General features: G+C 36.8%; 1 protein-coding gene across 5 annotated transcripts in view; it reads left to right on the top strand.

Annotated features, from left to right (window-relative positions):
• The window catches only part of NUBPL (NUBP iron-sulfur cluster assembly factor, mitochondrial), a 77,588-nt gene that overhangs the window by 44,836 nt on the left and 15,313 nt on the right, over positions 1-17,439 (top strand). For all 5 annotated transcript variants that reach the window (XM_063160398.1, XM_063160400.1, XM_063160399.1 and 2 more), the window contains 2 exons: positions 2,610-2,703; positions 13,399-13,484. In XM_063160398.1, coding sequence (XP_063016468.1) covers positions 2,610-2,703; positions 13,399-13,484 — 180 coding nt within the window. The remainder of the gene's footprint in view (positions 1-2,609; positions 2,704-13,398; positions 13,485-17,439) is intronic.

The following is a 17,439-nucleotide window of genomic DNA, read 5'->3' as shown; positions in this document are numbered from 1 at the left end:
GGAGGAGCAAAACATTTGGGAAGGCTGAAAAGAAGAGCTCTAGGTCGAGCCCAGAAAGTCACTTTTTTTCACAGGAGGAGCCAGCTTAAATTTAGGACCTGCAAGTATATGCAAAACCAGCCAGCTTTAATTTAGCTGGAGGAGAATGCATTTTCCTTTCCAGTTACCTCTGATAATGTGGGATTTGGATTGTTTTGTACGACTCCATGAGGCAGTGCTTTACCTAAAAGGACTTGAATGTGAGCTCCTGGAAGAAATGGCTGAAAACTACTAAATATCCAGCTTTTTTCCAAGAATATACCCAAGAACAAAGTGGTTTTGGCAGACAAAGTGATTAGAAACTGTGTTAGAATGATAGTGGTGCTATGCCATTCATAGATGTCTTTCCAGACTGCATCTTGCTGCAAGGCAGAAAGCAAAAAACCAGTTTATTGATTCTACTTTGTAGAAGCATTTAAGGAAAGAGAATATGATTACTGGAATTGTATTATTTATTATATGTATATATGGACTTAACAAAAGATGCCAGAATCAAGCTTCATGAAGATGGGGCGGGGGGGAAGAGGTATTTTGAATTAATCCATTAATCCTTTTTAAAAACTAAAACTTCGTATGCCTACCTAGCATTTCAAAAAGGTTCTGATTATTATGAAAGATCCAGATTTTGCATATTGAGATTTTTGCATGTTGCTTACAGGAGATCTGTGTGTTTAGTTGCAAATCTTCAAGGAATGTGATTTTGTTCATTTTGTGAACGACTTATTTCAAATTGTCACCTTTATAATGGTTGATTTTTAATTAAGAAACATAGAAATTTGAAATTCATACTTGCATGTGAGCAAAGTAGTTTTTACTGGACAAGGAAGCATTAATAGGCACTGGCATTTATCTGGTGAATAACTAAGCAAGATTAGTTAGGAAAATCAGAGTTGAAACCAGACTTTTTTTTCAGATAAAATGGCTTCTCTACCCATAATTGTTTCAGTATGTATATTTTTGCACATATATGTAGTTTTTCTTTGGAGATACGTCATCTCAATATGATTATAAATGGTAATTGATTTTAGGTGGCTAGATGTATGCAATTTTTTTTGACAAAATGTGGATACTATAAATGACATAGATCAGTATCAAATGTGAAAAAATGCAGCATTTGCTGTGGTTAACAGAAATGGCATTTCCTGTTTAGCTAGACTGGTATAGGCATGGTTTAGTGTTCCTGCAGCCTTTGTATAGAAAACGAGAAAAGGGAGGGGTGCCGAGAGTCCCTAATTTAGACACCTAAAGTTAGAATTTTCAGCTAAGCTTTTCCGTTCCTGTTCTCTCATAAATGCTCTGAAATGTTCCTTCTTCCTTAGCCTGCCTTGAAAAATTCCATTTCTCACTGGAGTGTCTCGTGGGTTAGTGATCTGGATTTCATGTAGGATGTGCTTCCCTAGAAGATCACCATCCATACAAGAACTGAATGAAAATGAATGAGTATTGCCCTGACAGGGTCTAGTATTCCATGCAATAACTAGGGGACTGGCAAAGTGTTGATTGTTTTTTGCTGTTAAAATGACACTTGAGGAAATGTGTAAAATACAGTGCTCTAGTTTGGCATTTTCCTGTTTTAAAGCAGCTCATGCAGTTGCATCTTGCATCTGTTTTATGAATCAGAAACATACCATATAATTCCATTATATCTGTTGGGAAATGTTTAGATAAAGTATAGAGAGTTCCATTATATATACTACTATCTATATACTATATTTATACTATATGCTCCATTATGTAGAGTAGGCCTAGGATAATTTCTGTTCTCATTAAGAGAATGATTATCTTGGTGCACTGTGCTCTAGGGAGATTTTTTTGGCTTTCCTGGAAAATCTGTCCTAGTAAAAAAATGTAAGCAATCTCAGCATTCTCATAACAAGAGTCTAAAATCTTTAATGGATGCTCTCATTTGATGTCTGGCAACCATTAAACTTTTTAAATTTTTAAATGTTAAGAATGTTGCCACTGTATAATTATAGCTGGTGATTTTAATTTAACAAATCTGGGGCATTCTGTTTCTTTATTTTTCTTTTTCCCAACACCTTTTTTGCCTAGGAAAAAAATACAGTACTGATAGCTCTAACTTCATAATAACAAAACAGAAAAAAAGGCTCAATATGTATTAGTAAATCAACTGTAGTTTGAACAAGTGATAAGAAGGAAGGAAGGTAGTCTTAAATGAATGGAAATAACTCCTAACTGATATTTGTTGCACAAATCCCTTGTTTTTAGCCTGAGTTTTACCTAACATTTGCTTCTAATCCGTGATTAAAGAGCTTAAAGTAAATATCTTAAGTTATTGCTAATATTTTTGGGGGAAATTATTAAATAATAATTATGCCAATGAAGTGAATGATAAAGTTGCACTCATAGTTTTGAGTCATCAGCAAAGATTGTCTCAGGAAAATAAGGTCTTGATCCTGTGCTGAAGGTGTGACTAAGAGCCATCTCAGTATTATTGTTTTAGAGGTCCTTGGTTCACTTGTTTACATTACAAGAAACAAGGACTGCAGTAAAGTGCCCTAAATAAAAATGTGTAAATCTCCACATATGTTTATATTGTTGTCTTCTAGGTTGACTGGGGTCAACTGGACTATTTAGTGATTGACATGCCACCTGGGACTGGAGATGTACAGCTGTCAGTATCACAGAATATTCCAATTGCAGGTATGTATATTGCTTGACTGCTTCAGAGATTTGTAATTCATTAGGTTCGGTAGCTTTAGAAGAATCTTATTTTAAAGCACCTATCAAAATTACTTTTTTTTTTCTTTCCAGCATGCTGAGAAATTGTTTTGTCAGTTGTGTGGTGTTGGAAACATTGTCAGTGATTTTTAATATGTTATCATTACAGTTGTGTTGCTTTATTTTAAGCTAGGTTTTGAAAAGATGGAGAAGTCAGCTGTAACTCTTGAAGGAAAGACAGTCTTGCCAAAACCTGCTGAGTTTTGTAGTAGAAAATTCCCTTCTCTGTACATACTACATAATAAAGAGAATAAAATAAAAGAGTGATTCATACCCATTTTCTTAGATACAGTACCTAGTAGGTTGCATGTGTCAATAGCAAAGCAGGAAGGCCTTTAACTCCCAGGGTTTTAAGCAATGAGGTGAAACATGACTGTGGCGCAGAGGTTTTTGCTAAGGTAGAATTTAATTGAATAATGTGCATAAGGGCAGTAAAATTATGCAGTTAAAGAGTTGTGGCTTTATTAGGGGCTTTTTAAGGTACAGTGACTATTGATAATTTCTGTTACTACAGTGCACCTAAATGTCCTGATTTAACATAGAAATGGTCATTAGACTCTTGATTTTCGAGAAATTGTTGTGCCCTTTCCCCACAGAACTCTGCACTGCTTTCAGCAATGTGAGTGGTTATGGTGCACTGGGTCCTCTGGGACAGAGAGGTGATGGAAATTACTTTAATCCTGTATGTCTTGTAAATTTTGCTGATGTCTGATTTTTGTTTGAATTCTGAAATGGCTTCTCTTTGTTCCTACAGTTGTTCAGTTCAGCTTACTTTTTTCATCAATCCTAGCTTCATAAAATTAGGAGTGATAGCATCACTTTACATTTGTATTTCCCATTAGTTGGTTTTGTTGACCGTGCTGAAGTTGACTCTTGCAGTTTTAAAAAAACAATGCAGTCTATTTTTGATGAAGACAAACACAGCAGACAAGGAGTGATAAGATATGTAATTCCCTGTGTTCTTACTGGCTTGATGAATTTGTGATTTAGGAAGAGTTTTCTCTCTTGTTTATTGTGGCTATTTTTCACCCTCACTGGAAGCATGTGTATTACAGCTTGAATAACTTCTTCTTTATTCTTCTTTCTTCTTTCTTCTTTCTTGTTTTGCTTGTTACTTGCTTTCTGTTTCTTCTTTCAAAGAATCCATCACATTGTTTAGCATGCTTTTATTTTCTTCAGCTTGGTTCCTTTCAAAGGTGTGGAAGAGACTGTTACAGATCTTGATGATCATATCTTTGGAGCAGTGTACAGAATTGTGTTGGTTTTTGCAATTTGTATTTTCTAAGCACTCTGTCTTTTACTTTGGTACAGAAAGTATTTGGTGGTGTGCAGCTCTGTTTCCTTTCTGGTTTTCTTATTCTTTATCCTTTGAAGATGCCTTGAACAGTCATGGTGTTAGTGGAATAATTTCTCTGTTTTTCCTCAGAGACAACATATGTATCTTAGTTTAGTAAATTTAAAGAGCATTACCTAATTTGCATGAAAGTTGTTCTTTGATTTGCATTCATGCATATGTGAGATACTGTATTTGCATTATGATTCTTTCATTATTAATCTGTGGCTTCCTTGGGATAAACAGTGTAGAATATTTTAATTTTGCCTCTAAAAAAATTTACAAAACCTGCACACATATATTATTGCCAGCCACTTATAGAATTTTCTTTGAGTGAGAGAAGGAGCCCTGGTGAAGATGTTTTGTTTGTGGCAGGTTTGCCCAGATGGGGCATGAAAAGCTGTAGCTTTGCAACATCTGAGCATAAGAGAGACACTGCTAGGATATGTGAAATGATACTGGGTTTTAATTTTACAGGACTGGTTTCTTTTCCTGCATCACAGGTCCCATAGCTTTCTTGAGTCAAAAGGAGACTAGAGGAATACTTAACAGGTGTAAGAACAATACGAGATATGTCTTATATTTCCAGTAGTCAGCCTTATAATTCCAGTCTCTTAAATAAGAGACTGTCAGCCTCAGGCAACCTTGACTGAGGCAGCAGTTTTGTGTGGGTGCATTTCCTTTGAAAGAAGGTGGAAAAGGAAACTACTGTGACTTTTGGTTTTATTAGTCTTAGTCACTTTACAAGGAAACACATCTTACTTAGTGTATTATTCTTTAGTCATCTGTAACTTTGCTCATGTTGCAGTCATTCTTCAACAAACTCGTAGATGAGGAATGTTATAATAGCTTGAAAATGTGGTACCCATTTCTGCATAAACACCACTGCTTTCTTCAGATGCAAGTTTGCTTTCCAAATAGAAATCCAGGGTCGGTCTGGAGAAAATGGCTTTGTTCTTGTCCATTGTTATTTAATCTGTATTGAGTTCTGCTTCCTTACTTCTTTAGTTTTTTGTTCCATCTTTTGCATGAACAAAACTTCCAGAAATGGGTTCTTTAGCATGTATTGAACTTGGCAAAATTAGAAACATCCTTACATGTTTTCCAGCTTTTTGAACATTTTAAAAACAGAGGTTTAGCTGATGTTATCATGTTTGCTATCAAGATACAGTGTGAACTAATGATATTATGAAAGATAAGGCTTGTGCTTCCTTTGCATTACCTAGTTGCTAAATTGAGAAACTAACTCGGTGGCTTTGTTTGGTCATTTAGCTAAAGGAGGCATAAATGTAATAAATATTATTGGAGATGGATGATTAGCCTCTTTAAAGACTGGGAGAGCAGTTTATTATTCTCTCCCTTCAGCGTGGGAGGGCTGTGTGGGAAGCAGCAAGAGCATCTCTGTTCAAGAGGCAGTCTCAGAGCCCTGCACAAGCACTTGTGCCTCGTGGAGAAGCTGCATTGTGGGGGCTGACCATTAAATTAGGCTGTCTGCTGCCCTCTCCTTGTTAACGTTTCACTGAAGTCAGTGTTAGTGAAGTGTGACAGCTTGACAGCTCTAGAGACTGATCCTGTCTCAGCTGGCAGAACCAGCTCCAGGTCAATGCTGGAATTGTTCCATTTGCTAAAGGTTTGTCATATCACCCTTTTCTTTGGATATTGAGGTGCCATAGCAGTGAAAACCATTAAAAGTGTACATCTGCCCAGTGGGAAGCTGACTGAGGCTAACAAATAATTTCACATCTTACTGAGCAGTCTTTTAATAATTACAGTAATGAGTATTCAACTGACTGTTTGTAAAAGAGACAGAAAGGTAAAAGGCTTTAGGTTTTATTTCAGTGCTCCTAATTTTCCCACCTTCTGAAAGTAGCTTTTTTCCCCGTACAAAGCATATGTTATAAGCATTGTGATAATAACCTCTGAAAAGGTTGTTAATAGGAATAGAAAGACAATTAGTCAAGAAAAGCAAAGGGAAAGCAATGTAAATACTATTTTGTTTCTCAGGTTCTATAAAAGCAGAAGCATTGTCATTGTTAGTCATACAGGAAATTACTTTTGTCACCTCTCATATTTAAAATCAACATAACACAGAGTTTGTACCATTTTTTAATTGCCTTATCCTAAAAATGGTGTAATTTTTCTGAATGTTTGCATCTTTCAGCAATATGTATGTCTTAATTATCTCCTGAATGCCTTTTTCAGGGTTGGCTGAAATATTTATTAAAGGAATTTTTATTTCTTCAGATATAAATTTTCAAAGAATTCTGATTAATAGGATTCCTTTTGGCAGCAGTATTTAATAGATTATTTTAAATAAAACAAAAAAGCATATTTTTTTCTCTACTGGTTAAACATTAAAAATCCTATTTCTCTTCAATGTACATTGAATAGAAGAAAGTAAAGGGATGCCACCGACTTGAAGATATTTGGCATTTTTAAATTCTTTGTCATGTGACCACCATACTTGCAAATCTGATTATTTACTCATATTTGTGGCAGTGTCACACAGACCAGGGTGTAGTCTTGTGCACAACTACTTAATAACAGTGTGTGGGACTGAACAGAACCAGATCTTGGCTCAATATATAATAACATACAAGAACAGAGAGTTGCAGGTGATGAGTAGACTGTCTCTTCAGAAATGAACATTTAAAAAGTAAATGGAGAATTTAAAGTCAGCTTTAAAAAAATACTGTTGATGTTTTATAAAGCTGTGCATGATTTAGCATGGAAAAGAATTGTGACTTGTATAAGGGTGACTTTTGAAGTTATGTGAAATTGAAAGCTGAGTAGGTATGGTGCTGTTCTCTTGTCTTTTCTAAAGAGAAAAGATCAAAAAAAGCCCAGTGCTGCTGTACACATTGTGTGTAGCATACAGTTTAAGAAGTGTATCTGCATTCTGTCATTGCTCTTTGGGTAAGTGTTTGTTTACCCCTTGTTGCACGTCTCTTACTCTGGTGCACAGCACAGATGCAAGGCATCTGATCTTTCCTTTTGCTTCAACAGTAATATACAATGTTTTCCTCCATTTCTGAGCTTGCTTTCTTCTTCTGTGGTGAAGGTACATAATTAGTTTCTGCAGTAAATTTTGGAAGCTGTTTTATGGGAGCCTCTTGGGTAATATACTTGATCTAATTCTGAATGGCAAATATTTTTAATATCAGATTTTGATGTAGATTAACTCTTCATTTCATGCCATATTTTGATGTTTTAGATTGCTGTAGGAAAAGAAAGGCAAGTGGGTTTAGGATAGATTGAAAAACAGAAAAAAACCCTGAGTTGCACCAGTGGGGATTTTCAAACAGTTCTTTGTATTTATCCAAATATAATTTACATGTTGAAATAGTCTGCTTCTGTTGTCAAAATAAATGCAATTGACAAATGCTAATTATTGTCAGGGTTATTTTAGCTTTGGACACTCCTGGTGCTTCATTATGAACTGTCAGACTCAGTAGACTCTGTAAACTTAATTTAGAGGCCAAAATATAGTATGAGTTTACACATTAATGCCTCACACTCTTTCAATATAAATTTAAATTTCATTCTTGGCTCGTGGAGTTTGATTTAACACACATTGCCTGTTGAAGCTGAATTGATAGTGTATTCAGTGCAAGTTCTTTAAATTTTATTGTTTCTGAAGAATAGTTTCCTGGTATTCAGGAAAAAATTGTGAAGAATAGAGGCTTTGCAAACTGAGCTTTCTGAGGTCTGGCAACAGTAGCTAACTGTACGCTAAGTACTAGATCAACTGCAATTGCCTTGTTAGTTTTTAGACCAATTATTCTGAATAGGAAGAGTAAACTAGCCTGGTGTTCAGCTGACAGTTGCTAAAGGTGAGAGAAATCCATATGAATAATGGTACTGTATTTTCTCCTCTAGCTATTTCTTCTGAAAAAAAGTAAATGTTCAAATCTGCTTCTTACCATCCCCACCTCCAAGGGAAAAAAAGTAAACAACAGAATGGTTTGGGGAGCTGATTTTGAAGTAATCTCACTGTTATCTTTTTCTGCAGTAGAAAAAGACAGTTTACCCAGTTCTCCTCTTCGGTTTGGGACCTCTCATTTAAAGAAAAAATAATATTCATTTATCAGAGAGACTATTTGGACTTTACTCTTGCTTAGTACAATTCTCAGAATAATCTAGACATGATTGGCAAATGCCCTTGAAAGCAGGAGGTGGAATGGAGTTGAGCAGAAAAATGCTAATTCAGATAGCCAAGAAAGAGTGCAAAGTGGCTGTGTCTGTGAGGAATTAGCTTTTTGATTTAGACCTGTACTTTGCAAATAGTGCTTGTTCACAGATTATGAATATTTTTGGTGTTTTCACTTCATTAAATAAATACTTTATTGTAAATTGCATTAGTGTGACACATTTGCCATTACCAAAACCAAACATTTTACCACAGTGAGAGTTGTCCTTCCACACTTTTCCCCATGTGATCTGGTGTGAAGTGGATGATATAATACTTACTGATCAGTATAGATGAGGGCAGTTTAGCTTTAGGGTGACAGCTTTATGCCGCTGACAGTTCCACTGACCAGGAGGAAAAATATTGGTGTAAGATTTCTGTTCTTTTTTCATGTGGGCGAGTTGGTAGTGTCCTGATCTTTTATTACCTGCTTAGTTCTTGGGCAAAAGAGGATGTGTGGAAAAGTCCCCTGTGTGAGCAGTTGTTCAATGACTGCTCCAAGAAGAAGGTAGCAAGCAGGCTGGCGGTGTGATGCAGCCAGGATCTAGCCTTTGGGACAGTTCTGAGCTATATTACGAGGTTGAAGTGAGGATCCTGTAATGCAAAATCACACTTGTGGCTTTTTTAAGTTGCTGTTTGTAATAAGATGCCACATGCAAAAGCTGAAGAAACTTCTTTGTAATGTTTATCCTAGAAGATGAACCATTTTCTAATGTTAGTTTATCTCTAATTGTTGCCAGTTGAAATTACAGCAAAGACAGAAGTCTTTGTTCTTGCACGATTTTTTCTGCATCTTCAAGTGCAAAGATGTATCTGTAATTGCAGGCAAATTTAACAGAAGGTCAGAGGGGCTCTGAAGAGATGCATGGTAGAGAAGAGTCAGGTTAACCAGGCTATTTATGACCGGAAGACATCATCTAAAAGTTTGAATTTAATGCAGTGGAAAAGGTAGCACAAGCTGCAAGAAGTGCACGAGTGATGTGATCAGATCAGGCCATCTACAGCTTTACTGAGGCCTGAATGTGGTTCCTTGCTAAGAGTGTTCAGTGGCTGTCAGGCCGCAGATATGATTATTCTGTGTCTTTGTCCTCCAGAACTCTGTCAGTCTCTCTGGTCAGTTATACTTCACAGCTTTTGAGGTGACACTGCTTGCTAAGAGGCTGATATAGGACATGGTCTAATAGGTGTGTGTGGTGGGATCCTTAATCTTGGATGAGAGACACATAGCTTCATTCTGAAATCTATCTGTGAAGACACTGGAGGGGAAAAAGAATATATTAGGGGCATCCTTTTCATCCTAAGGGAGACCTTCTACACTGCAGCTGATGAGCTGCTTTTTAGAGATCCATGTTTTTTGCTTGGGTACAAATTGACTAATAACTAAGATTTGGTGACATTTCACCTTATGCTTTGTATAGGTGATATTTTCTATACCCAGAAATGATAGACTGTTTAAATGCTTGTAATTTGCTGAGCACCAGTCCACCAGGAAGGTACCAATGTGCTGTGTAGGCACATCTTCCTTTTACTGAGGATTAAGGACCTGGGGTTGAAGCAGAAAGGCAAATATCAGTGGTACAGGGTATTGTTAGTTCTGTCTCTAATGTGTCCTAAGGATTAAAAATACAGTTAACATAGATTTTACTAATGCAATCTCCTCTGGGGTGCTGAGTCCATTTCTGGATCCCTCAGCACAAAAGAGTCATGGAGCTCCTGTAGGTAGACCAGCAAAGGGCAAAGAGGAGGAGATGGCAGCATGTCACTTGAAAAGGTCAGGGGCTGTTTAGCCTGGAGAAAACTGAGAGGGGATCTTATCAATGTATATAGGTATCTGAAGGGAGAGTGTCAAGAAGGATCTGGGCTCTTCTTGCTGGTACTGAGCAGCAGAAGAGAGGCAGTGGGCAGAAACTGATGTTCAGGAAATTCCACCTGAACATAAGTAGGAACTTCTTTAATGTGCAGGTGATTAAACCCTGAAGCAGGCTGCCCAGGGAGGTTGTGGAGCCTCCATCACAGAAAGTACTCAAAAGTCATCTGGACAGAATGCTTAGTAACATACTCTGAAGGACACTGCTTGAGCAGGGAGATTGGACTGGGTGATCTGCAGTGGTGCCTTCCAGCCTGATCTGTTCACACATTCTGTGTCATTTGGTGAACATGTATCAGCTTTTTGTCAAGGGAAATACATAAAAAGTAAAAAATAAATGGAACACGTGAGTAAGTAGATAAGTCAGTTAAACATAAATGTACTCTACTTAGATATCCTTAGTATGCTCAAGGCACAGAAATTATTTTTCTGCACACAGCTGCAAACACAGAAATTTTAGCATGTTCCAGTGTGCAGTGTGATCAGTATTATAGTTTCTGCAGCTTCACTGTTCGATTTGTCCGCCTCAGTTTGTCTCATTCAGACATTTTTGTAAACATTGCACGTATTGCTTCAAGAGACATACTGTGTGCATGAATTCCATCATATTTTGTTACTTTATTGATCAAAATAACTCTTTACTGCTCGATATTCCCGTTAACTGTGTAGAGTCAAGATAGCAAGGAAAGTGTAGGCTGCGTCCTTTTCTTGCTTATCATTTGAATAATTTTCTGAATTAAACGTATGCAAACTTATTCAGGGAGGGGAGCACTGTGAAAAGTCTCATTTGCCATATTTGGTTGCTAGTAAAGGAAATAATGCTGCAAATAATTTGAATTCTTGAACTTCAGGTTGGGTTTGTTGGACTAGCAGATGTACCAAAGAAAGAGAGAAGACACTTGCTTTATAGCGTGTTGGTGTAAATCAGTACAAGTTGGCTGTGAATAAATTTTGCTTGTAACTAGCTCAGAGTAAAAAGGAAAATAGGAGATAAAAAACTCAGCACCCTCAACAGCAGCTTCTTGAGCACATTAGCTTTCTTTCTATGGAAGAAGCCATGGAAATTGTCCACAAGCATAATTTTAATTCATGTATTTCAGGAGCCAGAAGTTTTTTGTGCAGACGGTTGGTGCTTGTGGCAGCCCAAACTGTGCCATTGGGTTGTTTTGGCATTTTTGGTTTTTTTCCCTTTGGATGAGAATTTGTTAGTAAAATATATCTCTCTGTTAAGCTGCTTGTGGTTCTTGTGGGTGTTTTTGTTGTGCATAGTCTGTCCTTCATGCCATGCCAATTAATAGATTCTTAGAACAATTAATAATGAACCAGAAAATGTAGACTCCAGTCTCCTTGACTGCATATTAGGTTCTGTGAAGATCCAGGGAATGCTGAGCCAGCATCTTCAGAGAAGAGTGTGAATAAAAGTGTGTATACACACAAGACACAAGAAACAAAGCAGTAATGAGCATTTTTTTCAAGTATTGAAAGATTTTTGTTTTATAAATATGCAGAAATCTCAAGGACACTGAGTCGCAATTATTTACTTGTGGCCTGTGCTTTTAGGGAAAGGTGCATTCATTTTGTGGAATTAGGTGCATTCATTTTGTGGAATTGACCCTACATTTCAGTGCTGCTTGTAAAGTAACCCTGTGTTTGGTGAAATGAGGAGCTAAGGTGATTTCAGTGTAACTGAAAAGCTTGCACATTATTCTTTGTGATGCCATTGGACACAGGCTGGTTTGGGAATATCAGCAAATTATTTGGATGCCAGAGTTTGAGCAAGTAGGGAAATTGCATTTGCTTGGTACATTACATGTGCCATTCACTTTTTGGACTTGTGTATAATACTGTGTAAGGCAGAGATTGGCAGCTTTTCAGGAGTGAGGTGCCAGATTGTATTTTTCTTTCACAAATTAGAGGTTAAGAATGCTGGCTGAAAACATTCGAACACGCTGTCAGGCGGTGTTTGGAAACGGCTGGCAGTCAGCAGGCAGGATCCCTCCCGGCAGCAGGAGGATGCTGCAGGGGCAGGGCTCCTGTCCCAGAGCTGCCAGAGCCACGAGCGCTCTCACAGCTTCTGGTGCTCTGGTCCCTGCCTGCGGCGCCAGGATTGCGTGCCTCTGAAACCAACCCACCTCTTCCTCTGCCATGGACACAGAGGACTGGGAGCTGCAGCCCCAGCAGGAAGCTGTCCCAAGCATCTTGAGTTCTCTGTTGTAATTGCTGTTAGTGTGAAGTTTGACATAAATTTCCTGTGCATAGTTGGCATAATGTGACTCTACAGGAATCTTCTTGTATTAGAGACTTCTGACACTAGATGGTCAATGTGAAACCAAAGCTAATCAATTGACCAGTAATGCTCCCTTGTACATTACATTTTTATAAAGTAGGGACAAGTGTGAACAATTTTTTCTTGCAAATTTTGAGGAAAGAACATTTGAAACCGCTGAGCAATTAGAAAAAGATGCTCTTTGTGAAGTCATATAGAATATTCTGATGTGTGTGTTGGTTTTTCATGCTATATTAATCAAGAAGTAATAACAGCATGGGACAGTAACCTGTAGGCTTACTTTACTTTAGAATGTAACTTAGACAAGGAGCTCTGGCTGCTTTGTGTGCTTAATAACTCTCAGGAGTACTAATTATCAGGTAACCTGGAGCCACATTTGAACAGTGAGCAACACTTTATTCAAACCTAGTGCAAGTGTGCATCTATTGGCCTCTTCCTTTGTGATATCACTTACACAAATGCACTAGTGTCTAGTGTGGCATGGTTCAACAAAGTGTAGCAGGTCTGGAATACAACAATCCGATTGCAAGCAGCTGCCTCCTGGTTTTAGAGCAAGGCTTATTGTTAAATTAAAAACTTTCAAATATAATTACGGCATGGGATTGTTACTGTGTAGATATTCCCAGAGTACCACCTCTGCAATCTGTCAGCATGTGGATGGTTGTATGATACTAGATAATTTTTCTCATTTGGAAAGTATAAATGGTTTCTACGTAGAAAAAGTTATGATGAAAGTATCTAAAATACTTTTAGCACTTGATATCATATCTCAGTTATTTTGATCATTGTATAATAAAACAAAAGGAATAATTTTTCTTCCTTAAAAGCATATAACCATGTGACTACTGTGAATTTAGCAGCATGTACTAAATATTTAAAATATTTAGGGGAATAATTAATAAAATACATTTTAATGGGATTTCATGTTTTCTTTAACCCAGGAGCTGTGATTGTCTCCACTCCACAAGACGTGGCTTTATTGGATGCACACAAAGGAGCTGAAATGTTCAGAAAAGTCCATGTACCTGTGAGTCTCTACATGAAAAATACCAGTAGATTTTTCTTTTTCCAACATGTAAAAAAAAATTCCATATGCAGCAGTAGGTTCACATTCAAAAATCACTTGAATTTAATAAATTCTCATTAAAAGTCTTAGATTCCACCTTACATCTGTGTCAGGAACTTGGTTATACAGAAAGGGGAGAATTTCCTTAGGCTGAAGCCATAATAATAAATTATTTGTTTTAAATCTGTTTGTTTAATCGTATGGAATAGATCAGATTGCTGAACAGAATATCTTAGGAAGAAGTGCATGCCTTTCAGTTATACTGTGTGTCCTCATTACATGTCCTCTTCAGCACTGTCTCTGTTGGGGCTTCAAGTTTCATGAAGTGTAGAAAAATCATTTATTGATTTTTTTTAAGAAGCAAACTCAAATTTTGGTGGAAATATGCTTCTATCTAGTTACTTTGCGATTTGAGGGGCTCTGTAAGTATTGTGACAAGTAGAAGGCTGTCCTGTCATTTTTTTTCCTGAGGTTTATAGCTTATATCTTAGGTTACTTGTGTGAGAAATGAGAAATCTAAGAATAGCCACAATTAGGAGAAAATATTAAACAGGCTAACATCCTTGACTTGATATTTTCTCCGGATGCTGCAAGTTGCTAAGTAACTGAATGTAGTACTCTAGAATATATTCATGTAGAGATTCATTTTTAAATGGGCAGTTGATGAAAGAATATGATTTGAAATGCTTCCTTATCATAAACTGTAAGGAAAAAAAGATGTTTGCTTGTTTACCTGTGTGAAGGTCACTTCTACTCTTTCTTAAGAAAGGAAGTTTTTTCATAGCTAGTGTTTTCCTAATTAAAAAAATGCCACAGAAAGTTGAAGTGAATGCTTTCCCTTTTTTAATGTACAGGATGGCTTAACAAAAGAAACACTTTGATGAATTCCTTATTACTAACTATTATTTAAGCATATTCGCATCAAAATGAAAGCATTGTAACATTTATAATTTGCTGCCAGAAAGAAAACAGAGGAATAACATACAGAACATTTTGTTTTGATTTTGTTTGGGCTGCTGAAATGATGTAAAATGTTGGGTTATTTTTCAATTTAAATTGTGTTCAAGTTGGTGCTTCACTGAATTTTCCTTTTGTTTTAATGAGAAATTTCCAAAATTTCTTTCTAAAGCTGTTTGGTTTAATGTCCTTTGAAGAGAATGGCATGCAAGAAAATCGTGTGTTCTAGGACGGGCTTGGCTAATACTGATTAGACTAGTGGAAGATAAGATATTAAGTATGATCTGTTTTGGTTCATTGGAATTATCAGATGTTGTCAAATCAAGTGAGAAGTCACAATAAAGCTGTTACACCACATGTTGTGTTTGAATGCGCTTGAACCAGTTATCAGGCCTTACCTTTTTCATTACCCTGCTTCATTTTATTCTCCCTGCTTCATTTTATTCTGCCCTGTATGAACATTATAAAAATATGTATAAAAATTGCTTGAGTTTTAGGCAGCTTCTGCCTATGTACTACATTTCTAAATGTCAACTAAATATGAGGATCTAAAGAAAGTGAAGTGACATAATTTTTCATGGACAACTTCAGACCTGAGGTTTATGTCAAAGAGCTGGAATCTGAAGGTCTGTGCTAAAATTACATATCCTGATTACATAATTAACTGATCTTCAATCTTTCATCTTCCAGAAAGTGCTTGCAAAGAGCTGATTTTTCAAAGAAGCAGAGAGGCTATAGGTTGCTGAACTCTGAGTATGCTTTCCTGTATTTAATGAACTGTGGTCTCTCCCATGTACGTACAGGCCTATATATATATTCCACCTTCCCCTCACACCCACCATTATTAGTTATGGAAGGCTCAGATGACATGTGTAGTACTACCACAGTAAAGTCACAGTTTTTAATGTTGTTTGTTGAAATTGAAGTTGAATGACTGAAGGAACTAATGAAAATCCGACAAGGAGAGTCAGCATTAAAAGGAGGTTTACGGGGCAAAATTAATATTTTCAGTCTTAGGACATAGTCACTAAAAGAGGAGTGGCATCTCTTGTGCAGTGCAGCACACCTACACTTACAGTGAAGGAGGAATTTGCAAAGTGTTGCTGACTCCTATCACAAGTTTCAAGATTCTTGTCTGTTATGCGAGTTTGGCCAGTGTTTTCTTGCATTCCTAAGGGTGACTCAAAGTGAATAATTTTGAGTATTAAGGAGAAAAACTGCCTATTTCCACTTGCTGAGGCTGAGTTCAGTTCATCAGTGTTTATCTTATCAATCATATCCCTAAAAGAAAAGACAGGGTTTTTGTTGAATCTGCAATTTTTCTGGACATTTCCTTGAATTTGAAGGTTATGCTGTGGATTTTGCAGGTTTCAAAAAAACTGCTTTGATAAACTCAGCTATGTATTTCCTTCAGAGTTGTATTAAAATGGCTTATTTGGCTATGTTCTTACTGGTGTTTCTGAAGCGTCCAGAGTAACCAGCCACAATTATGGCTTCATGTTGGGAGCAGATATTAGAGACAGAAATTGCTCATTACAGGATGAAAGGTAGGAAGACAGAAATATTGTGCATGTTCACTTGAAGCACTTCAATGCAAAGTGGCCGACTGACACAGGAAGCTGATGGCAGAGGAACTGTAACCCTGGTCACTTCAGTCCCCATCAGTCAGACCTCAGCACCAGCTATCTGTCCTTAAGTACAGTGAATGACTGCGGTGGGTTTCTCAGGAATTGTCTCCTAATGTAAATACAGAGAACTTTCATTTGATCACTGTATTTTCTTTAACTTAGAAGGTTGTGTATTTGGATTTAAGCATGATTTATTGTGTAACCAAAAGGTTTGCTGAGCACAAGAAGTATGTAAACATTCAGAAACTGTGTGCAGATAACTCCTAATGAAAGGCTTCTTCATTTCCTGTTATTTCTTGCCAGATGCTTCTTTGCCATTTAAAATAACAATTAGACTAAATGGAATGCAGCTCCATGCTGCTGCCATAGGTTGCATAGCTCCTGTATTGTTGTGCATAAAAGTTTTCATGTCATTGCTGAGCCAAATTTGCCAAGCTCAACAAGAATTAGAATAGAATTCACCCACACTTATGAAATAGTTTGTGTAGACAGTAACAGCTGCTTTGAAGCTATTACAAGTCTATTATTTGAGCAGGAGAATGAGGGTTATTACTGACTTCATTAACCAGACCTATTCCTTTGTAGATTTAAAAGCTCTGAAGGTCATAAGGAGCTCCCTTCTGTAAATGTATGTGCAGAAAAATGCATGGTAAAAAATCACTTCAGCAGTAAAGTTGTGTGTTTGGAAATATTCCATATTATACTTAGTATTTTTAAGTGGCTTCTTCATATTCCAGATGGATAAATTATATATTATTAAATATGCTCTATTTATTGGCTGACAAACAGGACCAACACAGAAAAATTAAAATTATTGTGTAATGATGAAGTGTCATTTCCTTTTAGTAGTGTTTGTTTAAATGGAAATAAAAAAAGGACAGTGTTTAAGGCCTCTAAAACTGGTCTAGCATCAGTCCTGGCTGAAGGACTTCTTAGTTACTAGGTTATTATAAAATGAACAAAACAGCTGTAATAATGCTTAACTATTCACAAAACAATAGTAGACTACATAAAATTTTCTTTGATGATAAATTTGCTGACTCATAAATGTTGGATGAGTACTTTGAAGAGAACAGAAAGTTCAAACCCCAAGATACCTGAAAATGAATTAAAGTGTAAATTTCAAATTACTTCTTTTTTCCCATCTTTTTTTGGCCTTTCAAACATGGCCTCCATGTATCCTGGTGAAAATAATATTTTTTCTTTTGTCAAAAATACATCTTTCAGTGTTCTTCAGTTTACCAAGAGAGTAAAAACTCCATGACTTGACTTTAGGGGAGAGCAGGATGAATGCCTGCTTAGAGGTCATCCATAGAAGGCTGTGGCTGTAC

This window comes from Melospiza melodia, chromosome 6 (genome assembly GCF_035770615.1).
Source record: "Melospiza melodia melodia isolate bMelMel2 chromosome 6, bMelMel2.pri, whole genome shotgun sequence".
Lineage (NCBI taxonomy): Eukaryota > Metazoa > Chordata > Aves > Passeriformes > Passerellidae > Melospiza > Melospiza melodia.
The sequence above is the reverse complement of the archived record's forward strand: the minus strand, read 5'-3'. Positions and strand labels throughout refer to the sequence as shown.